Source organism: Enhydra lutris, unplaced genomic scaffold, assembly GCF_002288905.1.
Source record: "Enhydra lutris kenyoni isolate GAN:26980312 unplaced genomic scaffold, ASM228890v2 scaffoldscaffold6, whole genome shotgun sequence".
Lineage (NCBI taxonomy): Eukaryota > Metazoa > Chordata > Mammalia > Carnivora > Mustelidae > Enhydra > Enhydra lutris.
This window is the reverse complement of record NW_019154090.1, coordinates 42,733,577-42,760,610: the sequence shown is the minus strand read 5'-3', so window position 1 is coordinate 42,760,610 and position 27,034 is coordinate 42,733,577. Positions and strand designations below refer to the sequence as shown.

The 27,034-nt window shown below is 49.7% G+C and overlaps 1 protein-coding gene across 3 annotated transcripts; it reads left to right on the top strand.

Moving 5' to 3' along the window:
- The first annotated feature begins 326 nt into the window (after nucleotides 1-326).
- LOC111141835 (ovo like zinc finger 2) lies at nucleotides 327-27,034 on the top strand. Of its 3 annotated transcripts, none has more exons than XM_022494669.1 (5): nucleotides 327-426; nucleotides 864-986; nucleotides 1,102-1,325; nucleotides 14,384-14,573; nucleotides 26,462-27,034. In XM_022494669.1, exons 1-5 carry the CDS (start codon nucleotides 327-329, stop codon nucleotides 26,773-26,775), a joined length of 951 nt encoding a protein of 316 aa, XP_022350377.1. In that variant the 3' UTR covers nucleotides 26,776-27,034. The 3 variants fall into 3 exon arrangements, with proteins under 3 accessions (XP_022350377.1, XP_022350376.1, XP_022350378.1); XM_022494668.1 differs by lacking the exon at nucleotides 864-986 and adding an exon at nucleotides 638-787; XM_022494670.1 differs by lacking the exon at nucleotides 864-986.

The following is a 27,034-nucleotide window of genomic DNA, read 5'->3' as shown; positions in this document are numbered from 1 at the left end:
GAGCTTGTTGACACCGTTATGTTGCAGGGCGCATGCTCACTCCCAAGTTTCCTGGTGCCTTTTCTATTCCACCTTATGAAACTTTTTCCTCGGCGTGGTCTCACCCGCGATTTAAGGCATAGGTGTCGCGGAGCCTGGAGGCTGGGAGTCGCCGGGTGTGCGGGGGAGAGGCCTGGGCCGCGCCGCGGCGGGGGGCGGAGGGAGAGGGCAGGATAGGCGGGAAGGTGGGCTCTGGCCGCCGGGAGCCGGGGATCGAGTCCCTGCCGCAGTTTCTAGCGGGGAGCAGCCGGGAGGAGGGGGCCGCCGGCCGGGGAGGGGGCCACGCCATGCCCAAAGTCTTCCTGGTGAAGAGGAGGAGCCCGGGAGTCTCCGTCCGCAGCTGGGATGAGCTCCCGGATGAGGAAAGGGCAGACACCTACATCCCAGGTGAGCGCCGCGCGGGGGCCGGGCCTGGGCGCGGGACTCCCGGAGTGGGGGCAGGGGTGGTCGGGTCCCCTCCGCTCCTCCGCCGGGCCTGGACTCCCCACCCCTTGCCGCCTCTCTCGGGGCGGCGGGGAGGGGGGTGCTTCTTGAGGAGCGGTAAGACGGAGAGTGAGAGGCTGGGAACCCGGGACGCCCTGCGCCCCCTTCCCCCTAGTGGGCGCCAGTAATTGCCCGGCGGCGGGACCGTTGGCTGCCGCGCGGGCCGAGGTGAACCGAAGGAGGGGAGACCGAAGGCCAGTAGGGGCTACTCTTAGTCCCACGTCCTCATGGGATTGCACCAGGATCCGTCAGCCCCTCGGGCTGGGTGGGTTGAGATCAGACCCCTAACCCCCTATCCCAGAGAGAGGGAAGTTGGCGCGCGGGGTCCGCAGCAACCCAAGGCCCTCGGTTCCTTGTGGGCGCTGAGATTAGGACCGAGGAGCCGCCCCCCAAATCCCGTGCTCGCTCCGGAGGCCCAGCCGGGGACTCGCTCGTCCACCCCCGCGTGTTGCCCACTTGGCCAGGTGCCCAGGTCCAGGGCGGGGCGGCGGCGGCGGCACCGCCCGCAGGTCAAACTGCCGCGGACGCCCGGGCCTGACGCCGCGTGTCTGTGTCGGGGCACCGCCCCTCCCTCCGCAGTGGGCCTGGACCGTCTGCTCCACGACCCCCCCGAGGACTGCCGCAGCGACGGCGGCAGCAGCAGCAGCAGCGGCGGCAGCAGCAGCGCGGGGGAGCCTGGAGGCGCCGAGAGCAGCTCGTCCCCGCGCGCCCCCGAACGCGAAATCTCCGAGCCCGGCGACGCCGAGGGCCCGGGCGGACACCTGGCGGTAATGCAGCGCCCGGTCGCCAGGTCGAAAATCAAGGTACGGTGTCGACTCTGCCCCGGCCGCCACCTGCACCACGCCCTGGCGTCGGGCTCCGGGAGCCGGCGCCCCTCCCTGCCGCGCCCGCCGGCGCACCCGGGCACCCGTGCACCCGGGCACCGAGCGCGCCCTCTGCGCGGCTCCTGCACCTGCCTCTGGGTCTCGGCCAGGGCGGCTCTGCGCGTCCTCCTGTCTGCTGGGTAGCCAACGGCCCGCGCCTCTAAGCCCTGGAGGCCGGCTCCTGAGCCGGCATGGTCCGCGGGGGTGGCCTTGGAACTGCCTAAAAGAACCAGGCCCAGTTTCGGCCCTCTAGTACCCCATTCTGTGTGCAGAGCCTGAAGAATCACCAGGCCGTCGGGGTTCCCGGGTTCGGAAAGGAAGGATCCAGGCTCTCAGGAATTCCATTCTCTGCGGCGCATTCCTAGCGCTATAATTCTGAGTTTCACACTCTTCCTTGCGTTCTGGAGGCAGTGGCGGCTGTTTGGCACACAGTGAACCTCTCACGGTAACAGCTATTCCCATTGACAATTATGGAGTGCCCGTTAGACCGGAGGTCTGTGGTGGGCACTTTAAATTTGTCATCTCTCTCAAATCTTCCTGAATTAAATTGATGGATAAAGGGGTTCAACTGCAAATTGCCTCAGTGCCCCGCCCCCAGTGGTTTGGAGTTTTCGTTACCCCGCATTATCATTCTTCATTCCCTCCCACCTCAAGTCTTCTAGAATGGTAGGCGACATCTTATCGAGACATTCATCTGGCTTTTCTGGGTAGAATTTACATGATCCCCTGCTCAAATGTATCCGCTACCCGCAAGATTAAGGAATCCCATTCCACTGATTTAGTCAGCTGGAGTCTCAGAGTGGTGTTTTAGTAATCACATGACCCCATTTCCTAGCCTAGTGGGACTTTGCGGGCTCCAGGCCCTGGGTGGTGGGCGATAATTCTTGCGCGCGCCAGGGCGGTCCTGCAGCCCTGCTGCCCAGGAGGGGGATGGGGGGATGGGGAGGAGGAACTCTAGTGTTTGCTGTGGATTGGGTAAGACTAGGTTACTTTTCCTGGGCGAGGCCATCCCTCCCTATGAATATTACTGGTTCCTGGGGTTTGGCTTGGGGGCTGCCTAGGGTGCATTTGGTTATGAATTGAGGCTAGTGGCTGGAGCCAAAATCCTCTGGAAAGACGTCTTTAAAGGTTGCTACGGCTCATGCTGCTTGGTGTTAAGTGGGCCGCTGAGGTTCAAAGTCAGCCGGCCTGAGGCTTTGTGGGCCCGATGGGGTTAAGTGGGAGGGGACAGTTTGCCTGAGGCTGGTAACTCTGCCCTCCAGGAAATTCTACAAAGTGTCCCACTTGCATATTTATCACCGGCCTGGAAGGACAATTGCAACGTTGTTTTGGGATTGCATGTAGTCTGTTTGCCCCTCCGTCCCCCAATTTCCCAGATTACCCTGGGGAGAAAGTGGCAGGGGAGGAAGATCCAGTCCCTTAACCAGTATTTTAGGAGCTCTCTCTTGTCCCAGGCATACATCGCCATTGGAGCCCTGGATTAAAGGAATAAATAAGCCACAATATTATTTCTATGATCTTGCCTACATGCTGCCCCCAGGGCTGGGGCTGGGGGCTGGGGTAGAGTGTTAGCTCCGCAACCTTCGCACAACTTCCGGATAAGTTCCATTTGTTTACTAAGGATGTTTAGATTCCTTTCCCCTCTCAGCCTCCATCTGAAAATAGGAGACATGTTGGTATTAAGATGCTCCAAGCCTCCAGAATTATCCTCTGTAGTATTGGCCGGTTTCAGAGGATTGTCCAAATTGCTTGTGACTTAGCATATTGCTTAATTCTAGAGTTCCACACAAACCCCGCTGCTCTCTTAAAAATTAGTTTCTTAACCCGAAGAAAAGGAATGCTTCTCCAGGATGAGGCCCATTGGTGATGCATAATGACTGAGTTTGTATGACTTAAAGGCACTCACCTAGCAGTTGGCTCACAGGACTAGGGGAGGGGCAGGTTTGAGCCAGTGCCCCCGAGAGAGGCAAAGTCCCATTTAACATTATGGGGTGCCTGCTCTGTGCCGGGCAGCCAGGAGATAAAAATGTTCCCTGCCTCGTATTCTAGAATTATCTAACAGTAATGGTTAAGCACCTAGGCTCTGGCTTTGTCACTTTTTAGCTGCCTGACATTGGGTAAGTGGCTAATCCCTCTGGGCCTCAGTTTCCTTGTCTGTGAAATGGGAATAATAATGATACCTACCTTAAAGAGTGGTAAACATAGTAAGTGAGTGAAGAGGGGAACGTGGTAGGTGCCCATTAGCTCTAGCTAGAATTATCTGGGCTGGTGGGAAGACACAATTAATTAATAATTCTGTTCCAGCAAAAGGAATGCTAAAGCACAAGCAAAGATGTAATAAATTCTGAGCCAGGGAAGGTTTCTTGGTGTGGATTTGAGGGCAGTGGGGAAGGGAGAGGCAGGCTTTAGAGCAGGGGCATGGGCTGAGCCTGAAGCTTGAGTAGGTAAAGTACTCAAAGTTCTGGTCCCTGAAGATGGAAAATGGACCTGGTAGGGTCAGAGAGAAGAGTGGGAGAAGGTGAGGAGCTGGGCCAGGGTGAGATGCTGAAGGGGCCAAGCTGAGAGGGGTAGATGTTCCTGCACAGGAGGGGTTCTGGAAGGGTCCTGAGAAGGAAGACATCAGTTGGGTCCATCTCACTAGCTGTGTTAGGAACACATTATCTGGCCTGAGTCTTCGTTTTCCTGACCTGTAAAATGGAAAAGCAATAGAATCGGCCTCTCACAAGGATTAGTTAGATGAAATGAGGGTGCAGAGTGTCTAGCACTTTCAAGCGTGTTCGCTAACTCAAGGGAGTTAGCAAACAGTGATGTATGGCAGGTTTCCATAAGGTGCAACGTTTTGTTGCCTACAGTGGGAACAAGGGATTTGCCAATCCTGCTGTGCTGGTAAGTGGATCTAGAAAGGAGTTGCAGGTGCTGGTTAGGAAACTGGCATTTTCCAGCCTATCTGCCTATGGCTGTGTGCCTCGGGGCAGTTTGCAAAATTGTCTCTTTACTACCAAGGATTCAGTAATTTTCCAAACAGATTGAGGTGGAGAGATCATGTGTATCCAAGAGGGCGGTAGTGACAGATCCAGGTGGCTTTACGTCTCTTCTGTGTTGGCCCCATTCGCAGGACTTCAGCTGCAGGGCAGAGACCTCCAGGAATCCTGACCACCATTGCCCTTCCTTTGAAGGTTTATCAGGAGCTAAGTAACTCTGAATTTAAATCAGTTACTTGACAGACATTTTTCCTTCCTGACTCAGTGGCTGGTGGGACCCAGGTGCAAGTGTAGAGTAGCAAGTGAATCTGTCTTCTCCCATTTTCCCCTTCTGGTTCTCTTCCTTTGGCCTCTCCCAAGGGTACTTTAAAAGGAATTGAATGTAGCATTCCTTCTAAAGTATTTTTGGTCTTTTACCTGGCTCTGTAGTCCAAGTCTTCAAGTTGTTCCGGACGTGGGAACGTGTGGTAGTCTTTTTCCTTTCTTTCCATCATTTGTCACCCAGCCCCAACAACCAGTAATCTATGGCCATTCCTGCCCATCCAACCCCCCGCCCATCCCCGACCCATGATTTTGAAGCAAATCTCATTTATCATATTATTTCAACCGTAATACCTCAGAATGTGCCTCTGATAGATAAAGGCCAAAATACATGATCACACCCACATTAACAGCAGTATTCACATTGCTGATTGTCTTTTTTTTTTTTTAAGATTTTATTTGTTTATTGGACACAGAGAGAGGTCACAAGTAGGCAGAGAGGCAGGCAGGGGGGTGGGGGGAAGCAGGGTCCCCGCTGAGCAGAGAGCCCTATATGGGGCTCCATCCCAGGACCCTGGGATCATGACCTGAGCCGAAGGCAGAGGATTAACCCACTGAGCCACCAAGGTGCCCTACATTGCTGATTGTCTTATAAATTTGTATTTTTTTCAGTTTGCTGAATCAGGACCACACAATGTCTACACATGTAATCGACTGACATGTTTTTCATTTCTTCTATAATTTGTTCACGTTCCCTCCATCTCTTTTCCATGTCCTTATAAGTTAATTATTGAAGAGATGAGTAATTTGCTTGGAGTGTTGCTAACAGTCTGGATTTTGAGGAATGCATCACCACGGAGTCTAACACTCCTTGGTCTTCTGTGTTTTCTCTAAATGGGTAGTTGGTTCTGTAGCTGCACTGCCCACCATGGTAGCCAAAGTCACACATGACTGTTTAAATTTAAACTAAGTAAAATTAAAAATTAAGTCCCTCAGTTGCACGAGCCACATTTCAGGTGCTCAGTAACCACGTGAGATCAGCGGTTACTGTAGTAGACAATACAGATTAGAACATTTCTGTCATTGCAGAAAGTTCTGTTGGACAACACTTGCTTTAGATGCTTGCTCAAGTGTATTTATTTTAGCTAAAAAAATATGTCGGGGGAGAGGGTCATCTCTTAACATCAAGAAGCACACGGTATTTGGTTGCCTCTCTGTGATGTTAGCAGCTGTCAATACTCAGAGTCTAAGTGATTTAGGTTATCAGTGGTTGTGATAGTCTGTCCTTCATTTCTTAGCCAATATTCTTGTATAGAGATATATTTCCCCTCCCCTGCTGTTTGGATCCCAGTGAGACAGTTCCTTTAGGAAAGGCCAAATAAGATTCCCTTCGTGTACCAGTTTTCCAGCTAATCTGTTGGTTCACCAGAATTCTACAGCGATGGCCAACTTGTTTATTTTTAAAATATTGTTGTGAATCATGGATTTAAGCGGTTTTTAAAAACCCATCCATTTGATTTTTGTAAGAGAGCATAAGCTCTGTCTCTAACTCCTTGCCTGTTGTCTTTTATCTCCTGAGGGAGAATTGGCTTCCCCTCGCCCCCGCCCCCATTGTAACTCACTGACTGTGTGTCTGACATTTGGCTGACCAGACTCCTCTTCTTGACTCTAGACCCACCGACTGCAGGGAACATTCCTACCGGGCTCGTATCCCCAGCACCTGGTACAGTAATGCCTGACTCATAGGAGGATAGAAGTCAACATAGAATAGAAGTACAGGCAGGATGTAAATGACAACATTTGGAAGGAGATAGGGAGTAAGAAGAAATATAGATCTGGGAAAATATCTGGAAGAGATGCTCAAAAAAGGCTAAATTAATGAAGAGGGGGAAAAGGAATAAGAGAACCATGTAAGTGTTCATTGCACTGGCTTTTCATTTGAACATGGGTTTAGTTGCAGACAACAGAATCCATTGTCGTTAGCTTCAGCTGAGCATGGTTAACGATAGACTAATAAATGGACCAAAAGAAAGACCAGGATATAATCCCAGAGACACCCTGCAGAACTGGCCACTAAGGGAGCTACACCCAATGGCCTCTATGGCTGCCTGCTCCTGCATCGTGATGCCTCTGCCCAATGAACTCAGGCCCAAATTCAAATCTCCTAGTAGCTCATGTAAATTGGTGGAACCCAAGTCACATCTAAAACCGCAAGGGAGCCTGGGAAATGTAGTTTATGCCTTTTTAGCCTCCACAGTATGGGAAGGCCCACCAGAAAAAGTCGGAATAGATGCTGAGAAGAGTATCCATCCATAGGAACCACTACAGAGACCCTTAAAGCTTGTGTGGTCCAATCCCCTCATTTTCAAGGAAAGAAGGGGAAAACCCAGAGGGGTTTCCTTGAATTTGACACAGTTTTTAGTAGCCAAGTCCAACCCAAGAGTCCTTGTTCTTTTAGGGTTGTTGTGTTGCATTGTGGGAGGTATTTTTGACACTGTAGCCATTAGGGTTGACAGTCTGACATGAAGCTGTTTCTCACCATGATATGAGACAAACAATAGGATTCATCCTCTCTGTCTCCCCCACATCATGCCCAGATCCTTGGGCATGTCCAGGGGAAGTATAGATATAAGTTTTGTAGGTAACAGAGCACACCTAAAATCTCGATGTGGGCACCTACAAGTATGCGACCAAGGGCAGGTTAGATCTCTTGGAGCCACAGTTTTTTCCTGGATTATAAGAATGTATGCTCTTCATTATCCCTGTGTTTGAAAAGGTTCTCCATTCTACCATATAGTGGAGTTGTGAACCCTAAAGAAGTAAGTGATACAGGGACCAGGAGGGAATTTTTTATTCCAAGGGAATTGGGTAATATGCTTAGCATGTTTGTTTGATTTTTTTAATGTTATTTATTTATTTATTTGAGAGAGAGAGCACGAGCAGGGGCGTGGGGCAGAGGCAGAGGGAGAAGCAGACTTCCTTCTGAGCAGGGAGCCTGATGTGGGGCTCGATCCCAGGACTCTAAGATCATGACCTGAGCCAAAGGCAGACGCTTAACTGACTGAACCACCCAGGTGCCCCTGTTTGTTTTGTTGTTGTTGTTGGTTTGTTTTTTTAAGTAATCTCTTTGCCCAACATGCGACTCCAGCTCACGACCCCAAGATCAGGAGTCCCATGCTCTACCAACTGAGCCAACCAGGTGCCCCTTGCTTAGTGTGAAAATCTTATCCAAATGGCCACCACCTTCACAGTACTCTCCCACAGGAAATAGGACCATTAATAATTTAATAAACTTGTCTGGTGGAAGCATCAACAGAAAGTAAAGCATTTTTTTTTTTTTTTGGTCAGAGGGCCAGTCAACGTCCCTACCTCCCCAGACACTCCTGCAGTTTTCAGCAGCCCTGATACAATGATTGGTTTGTTTTTGCTGCAAAGACCTGTTCTTTTTAGAAGACCTAGAGGGAAACCTGTGTGTTTTTTAAAATGAAAGTAGAGATCCTGCAGGAAACAGGACAGCAAGCAAGAAAGTGCCCCCCAACCATGGGGTTGGAGAATCACTCAGTCTCTCTTCGTCTTTCTTGCCCTGAATCAATCTCCAGACCGATGTCACCTCCCACCATCCATGGTAGCTCCCACATTTCCTTAAGAAGCCTTTTGCGGGGGTGCCTGGGTGGCTCAGTGGGTTAAAGCCTCTGCCTTCAGCTCCGGTCATGATCCCAGAGTCCTGGGATCGAGCCCCACATTGGGCTCTCTGCTCAGCAGGGAGCCTGCTTCCTCCTCTATCTCTCTCTGCCTGCCTCTCTGCCTACTGTGATCTCTGTCTGTCAAATAAATAAAATCTTTAAAAAAAAAAAAAAAAAGAAGCCTTTTGCGAAGGATTAATTTTGGATAAAGGGTGAGACTGTTGAACTTTTCCAGAAGGTAGCATGGTGTATATACCCCACCCCACCACCACGGCAGGTCTGGAGCAGTGCCCTATAATTAAACATCTTAGTGAGTTCCATATCAAAACACAGGAATATTGACACCAAAGGGGATGAAGTCTGCCTCGTAGCTCCATATCTGCTCGGGCCCACTTTTATGGCCGAAGGGAGGTAGGTGAGAACGTTGGTTTTCAGAGCTGTTTGGATTTCAGAGTTGTGGATGAAGGATTGGGCCTTGTCTGCTCATACTGAAGGTTAGTTCCCCCCCTTTTTTTTCCCCATCAGAGAGAGAAAATTCAAATGGGCTACAGAGAAACGAGAGATTTGGACCAATTATCTTTTATTCAGGGTCACAGAACTTTGGAACCTGTCTTATGAGTTATGTGTTACCGACCTCCAGGTCCTTTGTTTTTGTTTTTGTTTTTAAGATTTATTTATTTTATTTGAGAGAGAGAGCACAATCAGGAGGGGCAGAGAGAGTCTTAAGCAGACTCCACACTTAGGATGGAGCTCCACTCAGGGTGACCTCAGGACCCTGAGATCCTGAGCTGAGTTTAAAGCCAAAACTGAGTTCATTGCTTGACTCACTGTGCCACCCAGGCACCCCCTCCAGGTGTTTTTTACATAGTTTTTCTTATTTAATTCCTTAACAATTCTGAGAAGCAGATACAGTTACTGTGCACGTATTACAGGCTTAGAGAGAGGAAGTAACCTGCCTGCGCCCCACAGACTGTAAGTGGCAAAGCAGGGCTTGAACTTAAGGAAAAGGAAAACAGACTCTGCTCTCAGATCCTTGTACTGCTGAAGACAGCTCACCTAATACCATTTTATCTTTTTTTTTTTTTTTAAGTCATCTCTACACCCAACGTGAGGCTCGAACACACAACCCTGAGATATCGAGAGTCACATGCTCCACCGACCAAGCCCACCAGGCACCCTGCCATTTTATCATCCTTACACAAGGGAAGTTGTGGCTCAGGGATATTAAATGACATCCCACAAGTGGGTGATGGCAGGAGTAGATTTTTATTTGATCCCTAGCACTCCTTGTCTGTTTGTTCCCCTCTCATTCTGTAACCAAGATGGCCAAGACATAACTAGTTTGGGTCTACTACTTGCAAAGTAGGGTAATGAGGTCAGATTTGGTTAACCTTATTTTGAACCTTTAGGAGGTCGGGTGTTAGGTGTAAAACTCTGTAAACATTGTAAAGATGGCCCAGTGACCTGGGGAGGGATTGCTGGTACTCAGGCCCCTGGGATGTCATTCCGGGAATCGGATATGTTGTCTGTATCCTGCAGCCGATCCTGGGGGAGAACATTAGGAAATGTGGCAGATCTGGTACTCTGGAGAGAATGTGACCCATTTCTTACTATTACAGTTCCCTATTGCGCTTTCACGAATAACCCCACATTTAGCAGCCTAAGTGTATTTTTTCCAAAGACTTTATTTATTTGAGAAAGAGAGAAAGAGCGCACACACCTGAGCACAGGGTCGGAGGGAGAGACAGAGGAAGAGGGAGAAGCAGGATTCCAGCTGAGCAGGGAGCCTGAAGCTGGGCTCAATCCCAGGACCCTGGGATCATGACCTGAGCCAAAGGCAGACGCCCAACAGACTGAGCCACCCAGGCACCCCTAGCAGCCTAACTTATTATTTTGTATTCTAGTTCTGCAGAATGACTGGGCTTAGTTGGGCCATTCTTGCCTGAGGTTTCTCTCATGGTTATGATCAGATGGTGGCCAACTGGAATCTTCTGGAGGCTTGACTGGGCTGGATCAGGTATCTGACGGCTGACACTGTTTCCTTTTTCTAGCTGCTTTAGTTACATGGTTCTACTGTCTTTTCAAAGCCTTTATGGATGGACGTATAGGTAGTTCCTGGTCTTTTGCCATTACAGACAGAATTTCAGGGCACCTGACATGTGAAATACACTCTGGGATAAATTTCTCATTTAGGAATTTATCCTACAAATAGTCCTTCCTTTCTGAGAATTGAAATAGTCTGGCAGAAGCTGGCTTCATCAGCCATGGTCTTTTGCCATTTAATTAACTACACATCTTTCACCAAGGCCCCTTTAAGGCTTCAGATACAATTCGTTAATGTCCGGATGCTGGATTGGTCATAGAGAGGTGGCAAACAGTGCTTCATGGATTCCCTAAATGAGCCCCTTGGTGCAGGCTCAGTTTGCCATCCTGTGGAATGGGGGATGTATAGGAAGATAGAGAAATGGAAAATTTGCCTTTGTGGAGGCACACCTGAAGAATTTCTATTTTTGTTTTTGTTTTTCTGGTTTTGAAAACCAGAGGAAAACTCTTCCTGGGACTGCAGGTGGTGGGGGAGGGGAGAGCTTAGTGCCCAGTCTCCTCCCCCATTCTCAAGTTCTCCCCTGTGTTAAAAGGCTTTCTGTATCTTGGTCAGATGATCCACTGGGCCTGCACTCCCTTAAACTGTCACTAACCTCTTTTCTCTCTATCCTTCAAGATTTTATTCTGTTCAAGCAAAATAATGCCAGGGATTTAAGGTTTTCATCCTGGACTCTAATAGAAGGTATCCATATTACATGCAGAGCATTTTAAAAATAGGAATTTACCAAAAGGCTTAAAGTAAACAGGAGTTCGGGTTTGGACTGTAAGTTGGCAAGGCCTTAAGAACATTCTGCAGGAACAGTTCTAGCTTTCTGCACGTTCTTAATCAAACTGCCTGGGTCAGTTGTCTGTGTTCTGTCACCAGCTCTCAGTGACCTTTCTCCTGTGTAGACTCGGCCTTCAGAAGCTCAAGATACTCAGTTTGCCAAGACTTGGGTCATATTTGTCTTGTTTTTTTTGTTTTGTTTTGTTTTGTTTTTTTTTTTTTGTTTTTGTTTTAGATTTTATTTATCTATATGAGGGAGAGAGCACCAACAGTGGGGAGAAGCAGAGGGAGAGGGAGAAGCAGCTTCCCTGCTGAGCGGGGAGCTGGACTCAGGACTTGATCCCAGGACCACCCAGGCACTCTGGGTCATATTTAGTCTTTCACATCCCTTCAAGGGCTGCAATGCCCAGAATGGGGACTTCCCGGCAAGGAGAAGACCTGTCCCATCCTAGTGACAGAAATAAAGTCTTGGGCTCACCTGGGTCTCCCTCAGGATGAGGGCCAGGCCCTACCCTTTTGGGGGATACAGGGCAGAGCTAGGCTGTGAGCAGCTGGGAGGCCCCAGGGGGCTACCCATTGGGTCAACAACCCGACCCCTGAGGCCATCCTCCTATGTGCCCTCCAGTGGCCCCTCTGCCTTTTGAATAGAGCTGAGTTTCTCCTTCCCTGCTACCCCAGCTCTCTTTCCTTAACTGCTCTCTTGGGTTCAGGCTCGTCATGCAGAACCACACGCAGTCTCCCTGTTGCCTAGTGCCCTCTTCTGGAATATTCTTTGCTGTTGCCCTTCTTTTCCTACTCATCTTTGCCTGGCTGAGGAGTGAGCTCACTACTCCTGGCGTAGGTGCCTCTCCGAGGTGTCTTTTGCGCCTGGAGCTTCCCCAATATCAGTGGCCTTCTGATGGGTCTGCTTCTCCACTAGACTGGCAGCTTCTTGGGGACAAGCTATCCTGGTGACTGTGCTGCCTCCAGCTCTGACCACAGGGCCTGCTGCAGACCTGGCACTCCATAAGTTCGCTGAGACAAATGAAGCCCCATGCAGACGAGGAGGCCGACCGAAAAACTGTGTTCTGGGGTCTTGTGCCTTCCCCAAGTCCCTTTGTATTTTGCCACTTGTGAGCCACTGCCCATCAACCCCCTGTGCCCCGGCCCGAGTCAGAGCTTGGGGGGTGGGGGGGGGCAGCAAGCCGCACAAACCCTTGCTGACTTCTGCAAAGGCCTTTACTTGAGGAGACGAGATGAACGCTGAGGAAACATCTGTGCAGTTCAGAACCCTCTGGAACGAGTGGGATAAAGTGCTGAACTGTGGGAGGGCCGTACCCTAGCCTCATGTCCCCAGTACAGTCTATGCCACAGTGGCATCTCCCGGGAGAGTCTAGACTCTGCCACACCTGCTGAATCAGAACCTAAGTTTTGACAAGAGCCTCAGGGGATTTGTGTGCACACTGGGGTTTGATGGCCCTGGTCTCACTGGCACAGAAAACTGCTGGGGCAGAAGCTGCAGTAATTGGAGAAGCTGCATCGAGGAGGGGGGAGTAGCTGAGCTGGGTCTTCGAGGAGGGTGATACCAAGGGTGGAGGGAAGCTGAAGGGTGTTGGAGGTTGTGGAGGTGTTGAGCCAGCAAGGACCGACTCTTCCTGTTAATGATGTTTGTATGAAAATCAGGTTATGAGCCCCCTTTGTAAATAGTGGAGCAGTTGGCTCAAGCTTCTAAAGGATTTGATTTGGTAACTAGGAAACCTTTGATGAATATATTGGCTCTGGTGTTTTTCACCACTTAATTATAGATTCAAGTTTCTGCCTTTGAAGTGGCCAGCATCGTTGAGGGCATGTGGGACTAGAAGCCCAGGGCCTGGGTTTTTTGTTTATTTTGTGAGAATGAAGCTGTGGGGTCCTGACCAAGTCACTTCCCAAAGTGATCATGTTAGGTGTTCCTACTTTTGTGGGTCAGGTTTGGGTGTGGCTGGGGTGTGGCCCGGCAAGGCAGCTCTACCCTGGGTGGCATTGGCCAGAGTCCCTTAGCTGATGACAGACATGGACTGGGCTGGGAGGCCCAGTGAGGCTTTATCTGGCATCTCAGTGGCTCTGCCAGTGGTCTTGTCCTCCCCATGGATGCTTGAGCTTCCTTGCAGCATAATAGTCTTACAAGGCAGCTGGCTTCTAAGAGGGAACATGTGGAAGCTGCATAGTCTCTCTCTCTTTTTTTTTTAAGAGAGAGAGAGGGCCCACAGTGGTGGGGAGTGGCCAGGGTCAGAGAGAGAGGGGTAGAATCCCAAGGAGGCTCCATGCTCGCTCAGCATGGAGCCCCAATGAGTGGGTCTCGATGTCACAACCTTAGATCATGACCAGAGCCAAAATAAGAGTCAGACGCTCAACTGACTGAGCCACCCAGGTGCCCCCAGCTGCAGAGTGTCTTAAGACCTAGAAATTACCTAGGCCCTGCCCAGCTCCCGGGGGAAAGGAAAGAGTCTCCATCTGCTGATGGAGGGAGCAGCAGGCACAGGGAAGAAGGAATTGACCGTGTCTGTCTTGGGGGACTCTGTACAACAGGCTCCATGCCTCATCAGGACCTGGACTCCCTTTTAATGTTTTTTAAAAGATTTTATTTATTTATTTGACAGAGAGACACAGCCAAAGAGGGAACACAAGCAGGGTCAGTGAGAGAGGGAGAAGCAGGCTTCCCTCTGAGCAGGGATCCTGTAGCAGGGCTTGAACCCAGTACCCTGGGATCATGATCTGAGCTGAAGGCAGACACTTAACGACTGAGCCACCCAGGCGCCCCTGGACTCCTTTCTTTCTGCCCTTCCATCCTCAGCACAGGCTTCCCCCTCGATGGTCCAGAGTGGCTGATGGAGCTCCGGCCAGCAGGAAGGAGCAAAGGAGGAGGAGGGCACCACCTTCTCCCACCGCAGGAGTACCCACCATCAGTCCCCTCATCCAGCCTCCAGTGACTTGCGCCAGGCCCGCAAGTGTAGATGTTCGGGGGAGCCATTGTGCCCAGAAATCACAAGTCTGTTCTGAGGCAGGCGGGGTGAATGAATGTGGGACAGGGCTTCTGGTTCTTTCTTTCCCAATCCCCTTTGGAAGTTTTAGGGTTAGGGGTCAGGAGCCCCAGCCAGGCGAAACATGGGGAAGGTGCACCCCTGGGCTGAGCTCATGTGCCCATCTGCACTGGAGCCCTCACCCCCTCCTTCTCTCTCTCCCCAGTTCACCACAGGCACATGCAGCGACCCCGCGGCCCACAGCTGCGAGCTGTGCGGCAAGGCCTTCCGGCTGCAGCGCATGCTCAACCGGCACCTCAAGTGCCACAACCAGGTGAAGAGGCACCTGTGCACCTTCTGTGGCAAGGGCTTCAATGACACCTTTGACCTGAAGAGGCACGTCCGTACACACACAGGTGAGGAGGGGGGTGTGCCCCTCGAGGTTGCTTTTGTTGGCGGAGCTCCTGCTCCTCGGCCACCAGAAGACCACATCGGGAGCGTGGAGCAGGGTGGCATTTCTGGAAAGATGGGCAGGTTGGGGCATCTGGGCTCAGCTCCCGGCTGTGCCACTGGCAGCTGAGTCACCTTGAGCCCGGCAAAGCCTCTTTTCAGACGCTGTTTTCGCCTCTGTCTGGTGTGGTAATGGCCCAAGTTCTAGGGCCCCTCAAGATGGGTCACGGGCTGGAAGTGTTTTCGGAGTTGTGACCGCCAACACAAGACTCCCCAGGGGCAGAGTTCAGCTGTCACTGGGCTGACTGTTAGAATGGATTCTTGTGGTCTCACAGGTGGTGTCCTTTGCTCCTTTGTGGGGATGTAAGCCTGTCTCAGATGGAGCTCCTGAGAGCTCAGGAAGAAAAGGAGATGTTCATCTCCTGTGTGAGGCTGCCAAGTGTCTTCCTCCCCTTGGTCCTTCCTCAGTTTCCTGACTGATGAAGCGTGGACCTGGGTCCTTACCAGCTCAGTTCACAGAGAATCCTGGGGGTGCCCATTGGCCTCTCTCCCAGCCCTTCTGATCGGTTAAGGCCTCATTAGTTTTAATTTAGAAACATCTGGCCCCTAGACTTCCCCTTGAGGCCCACAGTTCCACACCTCAAAAGAGGGATCTTTTGAGGACAATTCTGAGGGTGACATTTCCCTTCTGAAAATTCTCCAACTCTAGATGAGATGAAATCCAGACTTCTCATGTTGATGGACTTCATGTAAGCTCCTTACACTCTGGGTCCCACCTTCAGATCCCCACCCCGTCTCATCCTGTCCCATTTCATCTCATGTAAACCCATCCTGTCCTGACCATTCAGACCCGTCCTGGTCATGACCTGTTCTCCCTACAGCCTCATAGAATTTACTGTAGATAGTCTCCCGATCCTCCAGCCCTTTAAGAGTTCAGGGTTCCCTGGCATCTTGGTGGGATAGGAAGATGTCCATTGCTCCCTCCAGAGGGAGATCCCAGCACTTCCATCCTCACCCAGGGCCCTTCTCTGATCCTGCCTATTTGGATTTCTTTTATAACCTTCATCACACTGTTTGGTTCTGAGAGTGCTGGCCAGGAGCTCTTTCCCTGGCCTGGGAAGAGGGTCCTCCGTCTGAGAGAGTGGGCTGGCCTACTCAAAAGTTCCTTTTTTCCTTTTAAAAAACCTTTTCTGAAGTGGATTTTTCATTTAAATGTAGCACGCTGGAGAAGTGCTCGCAAATCATAAATGTATAGTTTGACGAGTTGAGGAATTTTTACAAAGTGAACACACCCAGATAACTAGCACCGAGACCTCGAAACAGACTACAGGAGTCCCCCTTATTCACTGGGATCCATTCCAAGACCTCAGTGGATGTCTGAAACCACAGGTTGCACCAAACCCTATATATTCTATATGTACATAACCTATGATAAAGTTTAATTTATGTATTGGGCACAGTAAGAGATTAACAACAATAACTGCTAATAAAATAGAACAATTAGAGCGATCTACTGTAATAGATGTTAAGTGAATGTTGTCTCTGTATCTTGAAGTACCTTGTCGTACTATACTCACCCTTCTTGTGATGATGTGAGATGATAAAATGCGTACGCGATGAGATGAAGCAAGGCGTATGACGTAGTGTTAGGCTACTGTTGACCTTCTGCTGATGGGTCAGGAGGAGGATCATCTGTTTCTGGACTGTGGTTGACCATGGGTAACTGAAATCACTGAAAGCAAACCCACAGATAAGGGGCCTAACATTTGTCCAGCCCACAGAAGGCCCCACTCCTCTCTGTGTCACTATCCCCTTCCCTCCAAGAGGTACCACTTGTGTGACTTGTAACAGCATTAATTACTGTGCCTGGTTTTGAGCATAGTAGAGATGGAATCATGTAGTGTGTCCTCTCCTGGGTCTGGCAGTAAGGCTTCTTTTTTAGTCCCTAGCAACCAGTGAATCAGCAAAAGTTTGATCTCTGTGTGGCCAGGCAGGCCCCTTAGGCTGGAGCAAGGAGAATGCTGAGGGAGCAGTGGGCTGGAGAGGGTCCTGTGGGTTTGGGTAAGCTGTCTTTTTTGGGAGGTGATCTCAGGAAGCATAATGAGGGGCTACGAGAGGAGATGGGGAGGGGAAGACAGCCGATAAGAACCAGCTAATGGGCGGGTTATCACTGTGGACAGCTGGGGCTCGACCCCACTGGGGACCCTCTGAGGAACCATGTAGAATGCTCCATAGAATTGCTCCAGGGGTGAGGAAGCTGGGCTATTTATCCAGTAACTCCCATTTCTCCCTGATGGGGAGGGACCTGGGACCCTCGTTTCCTAGGCAGCTCCTCCCCCCAGCCTCTTGCAGGTCTCTGGGAAGACAGATGCAGGAAAGCAACTGACTTTCCTGGAACTGAGATGACCCGGTGGAAGGCTCAGGGGTGGCGGGTGTTGACAGTGTCCTCTCAGGACAAGAAGGGTCAGCAATCGAGGGGGTTGGCTTGGCAGAGGCTGGGAATCCCGCAGAAGGTCACACATCTTCAGACAGCAGCAAGCCCCGAGTAGTCACTTTCCTCCATGCCAGGCCCTCAGCACTTATCGCTGCTATCTCATCCCCAAGGAGTCAGCGAGCCCCACTTGATGGATGATCAGATGGGGCTCAGGGAAGTCAGATAACCAGAGGCAGTGGAGCAGGGAACCAGACCAGCTGGTGCTGGAGTTCATGGTCTTCCATTTTGTCAGTTCCTTCTCTGTCCCCTTTGCCTCCCAGTGCCTTCCTCAGCACGGGAGTCTGAGCGTGCGTGTTCCGTGGCACCAGGATACCCGCAGGGTGAGCAAGGAGGAAGATGGCTGGCATCTCAGACTCCTGAGCTCCTCCCTCTCTTGCTCCTCGAAGGTGACATTTCTAGTGACTCAGAGGGGCTGAAAATTACTAAAGTTGGTGAATCATAATGCCTTCCACCTCGTGCTTTTCCTGAAGAGCTTCACAGTTTACTCCATGAAGGGGAGGCATCTAGAAGGGGAAGAGCTGCAGCCGTCCTGGCCACGGGTAGCCACCGAGCCCCCAGTGTGTGGCTGGTCCGACTGAGATGTGGTGTTAAGTGGAAAACACTAGATTTGGAAGATTTAATGCAAAATGAGAATGTAAACCATCTCAGTTTTTGATGTTGATTCCATGTTGGAATGGTAATGTTTTGAATACATTGGGTTAAAATATATCATTGAAATTAATTTCACCTGTTTTCTTTTTACTTATTTATTTATTTGTTTGTTTTTTAGAGAAAGTACATTTGTGGGGGAGGGGGCAAAGGAAGAGGGGGAGAGAGAACCTTAAGCAGGCTCCACACCCAGCATGGCCCGTGTGGGGCTCGATCTCATGACCCTGAAATCATGACCTGAGCCGAGATCAAGAGTTGGATGCTCAACTGATTGAGCCACCCAGATGCCCCTCTTTTTACTTATTTTAATGAGGCTACTGGATTAAGGCTACTGGATTAAGATTACAGAGTGGCTTGCACTTTAATGTCTGCTGGACAGCATTGACTATAAGATCAAATCTACAAGTAATTTAAAATTTTTTCAAACATAATTTTGCTTCCTTAAGTGATCAACAAATAGAATTACAGAAATGTCTTGAACCTGTTTTTCCTGCCCTGGTTTATTTGCTGCTGGAGATGTGCCTCCAGGTAATAAGGGACCAGAATGGAGAGCAAAGGGCTTACTGGCAAATTAGACGGTAGCAAACGGAAAAAAGGATTTCTGGCTTGGGGATGCAGCCACGCCAGCAGTGGAAGGAGCAGCCATAGCCTCCTGGTGGGAGGGACTGCCCTGCCTTCCCTCAAGCTCTACACAAAAGGGTTAGTCAGTAAAAAGAGCAAAAATCTAGGATTCTCATCATCATTTTCAAAGTTCGTGTACATAACCTCTCTGGTTCCAAAAGACCTTACCAGAATGCTGGGTCTTGATGAAGACGTGAAGGTTGGATTTTTGCTATTGACGATTACAAGTAAATGTATTTTGACCAGAAGCAAAGATGTGTGAACACAGATATGGGAGACAGTAGATGAGCGAAGCCTATATTTGCTTAGATTCTGACTGGACCAGTCATGACTCATTTAAAGACTTAGCTGGGATCACAGGACCCTTCTATTGAGAACTGTGGCTACAGCATCAATGAGGTGGGCAAAGAGAGTGGTGGAGAGAGCCAGGATTAATCTCTCCTTCCCCCAGGTCTCCTTTTGTCCTGTGCTGGGAGGGACAGGGCCTCTAAGGAAAGACTCAGAACACAAAGAGACACCTCGAAAGAGACCCAGGGAAACCAGAGCCTGTGAATGTCTTACCTTAATATCCAAGTGGATGAAAGAAAAGATTAAGGGGTTTTTTGTTTTGTTTTGTTTTGTTTTGTTTTTACTTCACCAAGAAAGAAGTAACTCAGAGGGTGTGTGTGTGTGTGATGGGGAGAGGGGATATTAGTCAAATGACATCTTATTCAAGGTTGGAAGACAGAAACTGATGCACAAAAAACTAACATTTTGTGAAAACAAATCTGCAAACAAGGGCTGTTTTCAATCCAGACTGTCTTGGGTCAGGTTCCCTAGGAGCAGATTCTGAGATGTGCTTCTTATAAAATTGATTTCTTGAGGGAGGGGTCAGAGGAAACCTGGAGGGAGGGGGGAGGGGAGTTGGACAGAGCAGGGGCAGGGGGTGAGCAGAGATGTGGCCTTCAGCCTGGTCCCGCGGGGGCTCTGGGGTGTGAAAACACTATAGGCAAGTGGGGGACACTTGGATGTCAGTCAGACAGCCGCCTCTCCCCTGGGCTGGGAGGTCAGTTGCCCAGTGCCCATTTCTTGGAGAAGGGGGCAGTCGGGGGCCGTTAGTGGGCCACACAGGATATATGCAGCATGAAGCACTAGCTAGCCAAGGGGGGGTCTGCAAATGGACCAGCAGCTTCCCCGACACACATAGTAGAGGAAACTGCTCTATTTTGGAGTTGACGGGACCACTGAGGCCAGTGTGGGAGATTCTGGTCAAAATAGAAGGGGCCATGAGCTTGAAAGAAGTGAATGTGGAATGACTGGGTGGCTCAGTTGGTTCCAGATACGCCTTCAGCTCAGGTCATGATCTCTGGGACCTGGGATCGAGTCCTGCATTGGGCTCCCTGCTCAGCGGGGTGTCTGCATCTCCCTCTGCCCCTCCCCCTCTGCTCAAGCACTCTCCCTCAAATAAATAAAATCCTAAAAAAAAAAAAAGAAGAAGAAGAAGAAGGAGAAAGAAACGAATGTATATTCAGTCCGCTGCCTATGAAAAACATCATATCACGGGCCTGTTTTTAGAGAAGATTCTTTTGGGTTTGTTTCAATGTTTAGTTTGAACCAGCTGGAATGCCTCCTATGAACGGCCATCCATGGAAGAAAATGATTTGCCTTGTAGCGGGGGAATCCGTATTCTAGAATAAAACGTAATACCCAGTATTTGCACGTGCCGCACTCAGCACCGAGTACCCCACTTCACTCCTCGGGACCCAGCACCACCAGTGGCATGTGGGCGCCTGTCAGGCAGAACCACGTTCATCCAGGGCCACAGCGTGGCCCGGGCATTGTTGACTGGTATGGCCAGATGTGCCAAGGTCCCTCAGACAAGTTCAGCATTTACTGAAAGTCTTTTATTTTTTTCTTGTTCGGAAAATGGCTACTGACTCTGTAAGAGACTCCAGCCGGTGAAGATGAGAACTTGTAAGCCACTCTAAAGAGCTGAGAAGGCCACATGCATCTGTGGGGTCCCTAGCGCAGACTTCACAGGTCTCATGCTGTGAGGTGTAACCCACCTTGGTTATAACTTTCTGACTCTGGAATAAAGGAGGCCGTTCCTGTTGCCGGCCATTCCTGAGGAAGCTTCTGGAGTTCCAGAGAGAGAAGCTGAGGAATGTAGACTTGAGGAGGCCAGGGAGGTGGGGAGGGGGCATGGGCCCACCGCAGTATCTGCCCCACCCCTTGGGACGCCCTCTGGCCTTATCTTCCATCAGGCCACTTTGAGAGGGACTGGAAGGCAAACAAATCCCATCTTGATTGAAGAAGAGGAAACAATAGTGTCTTTGTTTGGAACCTACAGGGAAGGATTGACTCGTCCAGGAAAAATGCAGATTGGGAGAAGTTTGGAGTGGGGCAGATGGCAGAGAAAGAAGAAAGTATAAACTCCACGGCTAGGGAGTTCAAGGATGTCTGGTGGGATCGCCTCCTGGGCTCATCAGGCTGTCCCTGCTCTATTTCATTTTGACTTACTTTTTAGCTAAAGAAATAATAGAAAAGTGGGGGGTGGAAATGAAAGGGAAGAAAAGTAAAGCCTTCCTCCCCTTCCAAGTCCTTAAAGTTCCACACCTTAAAGCAAACCACCAATTAATATTTATCCCCCAAAGTTGTTTTTTTTTTTTCATTGCTTTTTTCATGTCATATGTACCTTGGATCCTCTTTTATATCTATACAGGCAGACACGCCTCTTTTTAATAGTTGTCAGGGCATTTCTTAATATGAGATTATGACAATTTCCAGTGTGGAGGCACCATGATTTCCCCTTGTCCCAAATGATGAACTTGTTTCCATTCTCAGAGTTTTCTTCCCCTCCCTTCTTTTCTTCCTTCCTTCTTTCCTTAAATAAGTCAGACTGCCATGAATATTCTTACACCTCCTTTGTCTACCTGTGTCTGTCTTTCCTTAGATAATTTCCTTAAAATGGGCCAGAGGTCAACACATGGCAGTCTTTGGTGGGCACGGCCACAACACACATGGCAGTCTTTGGTGGGCACGGCCACAACACACATGGCAGTCTTTGGTGGCCATGGCCACCAGGGAGGCTGCCCTGAAGACCCACTCCCACAAGGAGGACTGTAAAAAGCTTCTTACCGAAGTTCATGATTGTACAAGTTCAGCAAGGGAGCACCAGGCTGTGGCAAGGAGAGCAAGCAGAAAGTACCTGTAGCCAAGAATTTTCTTTGGAGATGTGTAATGCAAAGCTTGATTTTGGTAATAGGAATAGAAAATTTGAAGAGAAGAAACCCTTTTGGATGACCCAATGCAGTGTTTTTTTGCATAAGGTCAGAGAGGCCGTTTGGCACAACATTCCAGAGGGTTACCAACAAAATGGAGGTCTCTCCACTCTTCTCTCCACCAGACCCTCATGACCATATTGAAAACAATTATCCTTTTCTTTCCGCACTGGGAAATAAACAACACATCCCAAAGTGCGTGTGAAGTGTCTATGTTGAGCCAATGTAAATACATACTACATATGTACCCGCCAGCCAGTTTAGGAGGAGAGCATACCCTTGTTCTGTTGAGCTGGACTGTAAACTCTCAGGGCTGTATCCCACTGAGTACGTAATAATGTGCTGGGCCCTTTGCAGGTGATGTTGCCATTAATCCTCTGAGTGGCCTAACAAGGGGGTATGAATGTTATCCCCATTTTATGGGTGAAGAAACTGAGGTCTGGAGGGGCTCAGCCATCCATCGTGGGCTCACGTGATGAGTGGCAGATGTGTGATGCGTGGGTTTTCAGAGGCCTGGGACTCTCGCTGGGTGGTGTCAGTAGGTTAATGATGTCTGGTACAGCTGTGGTTTCGAGTTCCGGTATCCCACTCCAGACAGGGCCAAGGTTGGCCTTGGCTCCAGGGCACTAAGGTGGGTAAGTCCCCAGAGTTGGGGAGGCCTTGGCATCAGTCCCCTTTGCCCAGGTGTCCTCTCTGCCCACCTTCATCTCCCACCCACCCCTGAGTTTATGGCGGGCTGGGGATTCTGGGAAGAAGGGCTTTGTTCCCAAGCCCAGAAAGGGTCACCCGGGGGCTGCTGCATGACCGTGTCTGCTTGCATCAGTGAGTGACGGATGAATGTGGTATTTCCAGAGAGGGGAATTGAAGCAGGTGTGCAAAAGTCAGAATTGCCCTAACTGCAGTTTTTGGTGCTTGCCGTCTAACGTCCATCTTGGTGTCTGTGAGTCCCTTGTCCTCTGAGCCCGGCTCACATCCCACCGTCCCTGGGAAAAGCCCACCTGCAGCGGTCATCCCTATTCTCTCTGTCATCTGGATGATGCAGGGCTCTGGGATCTCTAGCCTTTGCTGCCCTGGGCCTTGTTGGGGGTTCTGTCTGTGGAAGGGGCTCGGCCGACCTGCTGGATGCAGAAGGAAATGTGCTCCCAGCACGCTTACCTCTGCCAGGGGATAGGGATCTGGCAAAGCCCTGGTCAGCAGCCACTTCGGATCACCTTTCTAGGTCACAGAAGGGGATGGGCTTCCTAGAGCAGGATTGAAACATCCTTTCCTGGGGGGCCTAGGAGCTCATGTGGGGGAAGTGTACTGTTCTCTCCACGTGTTTAGTTTGGATGTTTTAAAACAGTAGTGGGTTATTTCCAATAACTATTGAAAGGAGTAACTGGTCTCTGGGTGAATTTCTTTTAAAAAAAAAAAAAGATTTTATTGGGGCACCTGGGTGGCTCAGTTGATTAAGCGTCTGCCTTTGGTTCCAGTCATGATCCCGGAGTCCAGGGATCCAGTCCCACCCACATAGGACTCCCTGCGCAGCAGGTAGCCTGCTTCTCCCTCTCCTCCCTCTCTCACTATCTCTGTCTTGCTCTCTCCAATAAATAAAATCTTAAAAAAAAAAAAAAGACTTTATTTATTTATTTGACAGAGAGTATAAGCGGGGGGAGCAACAGGGAGAGGAAGAAGCAGGCTCCCCACTGAGCAGGGATCCTGATGTAGGACTCCGTCCCAGGACCCTGGGATCATGACCTGAGGCAAAGGTAGATGACTGACTGAGCCACCCAGGCACCCCACTTAAATTTGCCAGTTTCTTAAATCTCTTTGTTTCTTAAATCTCTTTCTCTGGGCCAGTGGGGGTTCATTCATTAATTCCTTCATTTAAAAATTATTTACTGAGCACCTATTATGTGCCTGCCCAGTGCCGAGGATTAGAAAGGAGTTTCTAAACTTCTGGCAGTTGTTCTAGAATGTGTGGAATGTAAGATCGACCTGCACTCTGCCTGAATAGAATTGCATTGACCCAATACACCTTTTTCACATGCGTGTTACAGGATATGCTTCACATATGTGCTCCTGGACATGGACTGGATGAAAAGTGGAAGGGGTTCGGTTTCCAAACCCTTCGGGTGGTTGGATGGAGGTGGGGGGAAATAGTTTTTTTCCATTTCAACTTCCCTTATCATCTGCCATTAAGAAAATGGGGACATGTAACCTGGGAGAGAAAATACTGAGGCCAGGGCTCCTTTCAGACCCCGAAGTACCATCCTCATGCCTCTTTTGGTAGAATTTGTCCATGAAGCCGCTTGGTCCTGGACTTTGTTTGTTGGGAGTTTTTTTGGTTACTGATTCAATCTCCTTGCTGGTCATGGGTCTCTTCGAATGTTCGTTTCTTCCTGCTTCAGTTTTGGTCATGCTTCATTTGGCGTGGAGTTAGACATGTGACTCCCAAAGAGATCCCCGGACAAGCAGCCTTACCATCACCTGGGAACTCGCTAGAAACACGGGAGTCTCAGCCCTACCCCAGAACAAGAAACACCAGGGCTGGGGCCAAGAGTCTGTGTTCTGATGAGCCCCTTGGGTTTGAGGACCATGGCTCCACATTCGATTCAGTCTGAGGGGTGGGGGAGCTGTGACTCTGCATGGCCAGAAGCTCCCAGGGGATGCAGTGTGACTGTTGGCCCCAGGAGCAAAGGCAAGGACCCGGTTGTTACAAGGCAGTCAGTCTATCTCTGGTTTGTGAGAGATGGCATTTGGGTATAGCCGTCTGACAAAACACCACGGTGCTGTTGAAAAGGAATGAAACTGAGCTATAGGAACCAACATGGAGAAATCCTCCAGAGCATTGTGAAGCTAAAAAAGTAGATTTTGAAAATATCTTTGGATAAGTTTGCTTCCATTAAAGCCAGGATAGTAAAATCATCATAAATTCCATTTTCGTGTTTTAAAAAAATATATTGAAACATTTTTAAGTGTGAGTTTTAATTCAGCTACTTTTCAGTTGTGCAGTATGTTTTTTCAACAGCTAGAACTTTATGGGGGAAAGGAATAACCATTTAAAAAATACATGAAAACATCTACATAGAGTGCGTGTTTTTCCTTTCGCCTCAAGCTCGAGGATGGTGTTGTTGGGTCTTGTCCTTGTTTAAGATTTTTGATAACTCGTTCCTATGGATTTTTTTTAAATGTGTTTCAATTTTTGAAATATTATCTCACTGGATTGATGAGTTTTTGGCATGCCCTTAAATTCTGCATCGGAGGCTTTGGGGATTCCTGTAAGGGATGGCTCTGCTGGCCTCTGGGCTCTAAGATGATCCCTGGTGGAGATGGCACGTGGGAACTCTCCATCTAGAAAGCAAGCCCCACTGATATTAGCCCAATTTAAAGGCCAGTGAGAGATCTGGTTTGGAAATGCTTTCATAACTGTGGCAAATGCTACCCGTGTCCAGCCCACGCCCCTGGCTCCTGCCATTTCTGGGCACACACATCCCTGTTGCAACTGCCCACACCTGCTACTCTGTCTGAGAGCGTTCTTGCTGGCACCAGACAGGGAGGGAAAATCGGCACCCCCCAGGGACAGCCCCTGACAGGCTGCTGGAGGGGGTGGGGGCGGGGGTGGGGGGCAGTAGGTGGTGGAGACCATAGCTGTGAGGGGCGACATGACTCAGAGGTGAGTGTTCTACCTTGTCCCTTCACCTTGTCCAGTGGAACTGGACTCTGGTCGCTCACAGCAGTGACTACCTTGCTGTCCCCACCTTGTAGGGCTCCTTCCTCTCGCCGCCTCACTTCTTTCTTCACTCACAGACTGGAATCTTTTTTACAGGGTCTGTTTCCAGGAAAACCACAAGTAAAATAAAAACAAGGTTTACTTTGCCCACTATAAAATCAAAACATTGAGGCATACAAGTGGGAAAACCAAAAACCTTTCCTCCCAAAGCCAGGTGGTGTTTCTTTGCTAAGTTGGCATCTCTTTTTATCTTTGCTCACGTGGATGTTGGGAACCCTTGGGAATCTTTTTCCTCGTGTTGAGTCGCTGGTCAGGTTGATTTTTTTTCCCGGCCCTCAGCTTCTGGCGACCATTTATCCACATTCTGTTCCTATGGGTTTGACTTTTATACACACACAGGTGGTACCACGCAGTATTGGCCTTTCTCTGTTTGGTTTATTTCACATAATACCGTGAGGTTCATCCACGATATTGCAAATAGCAGGAGTTCCTTCTTTCTCGTGGCTGAATAATACTCCCTTGTATAAATATGCCACATCTTTTTTATTCATGCATTCGCTGATGGACACTTACGTTATTTGGATGTCTTGGCTGTTGTTAAAAATGCTGCAGTGAATATGGATGTCCCGATGTGTCTTTGAGATCCTCTTTTCATTTCCTTTGGAAATAGATCCTAGATGAGAGATTTCTGGGTCACATGGTAGTGCTAATTTTTGTTTTTTGGGGAAACCTCCATACTGGTTTCCATAATGGCTGTATCAGTTTACATTTGCACCAGCAGTGCACTAGGGCTCCCTTTTCTCCACATCCTCAAGGACCCTTGCTATCTCTTGTCTTTGATGATAATCATCCTAACAGGTGGGAGGTGATATTTCATTGCAGCCGTGATTCATGTTCTCCTGACGACCAACTGCGTGGAGCACTTTGTCACGTACCTGGTGGCTCTTTGCGTGCCTTCTTTGGAAAAAGATCTGTTCGGTTCCTCTGCCTGGTTTTGAATCAGGAGGTTTGGTTTTCTGCTGTTGGGTTGTGCATGATGTTTTTAAATGGCTTCATGGTTGGGAGGCTCTGGCGTGACCGTGACCCCACTGGTGATATGTCTGCCCATCGACCTTGCAGGCATTCGCCCCTACAAATGTGACATCTGCAACAAGGCCTTCACCCAGCGCTGCTCCTTGGAGTCCCACCTGAAGAAGATCCACGGGGTGCAGCAGCAGTATGCCTACAAGCAACGCCGGGACAAGCTCTACGTCTGCGAGGATTGTGGCTACACGGGCCCCACCCAGGAGGACCTGTACCTGCACGTGAACAGTGCCCACCCAGGCAGCGCCTTTCTCAAAAAGACGTCCAAAAAACTAGCGGCTCTTTTGCAAACCAAGCTGATGTCCATGCGCCCAGGGAATGCCAACCTGAGCGAGGAGGAGGAGAAGTGAGGAGGAGGAAGAAGCCAGAGCTGCCGCGTTTACAGGGATTTGGGGTCTTGAAGGTTTCCCCAACCCCACTTGGGTTCAGTTCATCCCTCTTGCCCTTCCGGGGCCGGAGGTGGAGCTGGGGGATCTGTTCTAAGGGTCATCAGTGAGAATCGTGGTGTCAGGCCCCCTGTAAACCACATCCTGTTGACAGTCACATTAACAAAAGTTTGTGGATGGTCATGATCACTGTAAGGCATTTTTCTTTCTTTCTCTCTCCTTT

Excerpts from the sequence above, each read along its gene's own strand:
- LOC111141835 (XM_022494668.1), top strand. The coding sequence starts at position 327 with ATGCCCAAAGTCTTCCTGGTGAAGAGGAGGAGCCCGGGAGTCTCCGTC. Across the intron at positions 788-1,101 it reads CCGTCAGCCCCTCGGGCTGG|TGGGCCTGGACCGTCTGCTC; the intron begins GTGGGTTGAGAT and ends CTCCCTCCGCAG. Across the intron at positions 1,326-14,383 it reads TCGCCAGGTCGAAAATCAAG|TTCACCACAGGCACATGCAG; the intron begins GTACGGTGTCGA and ends CTCTCTCCCCAG.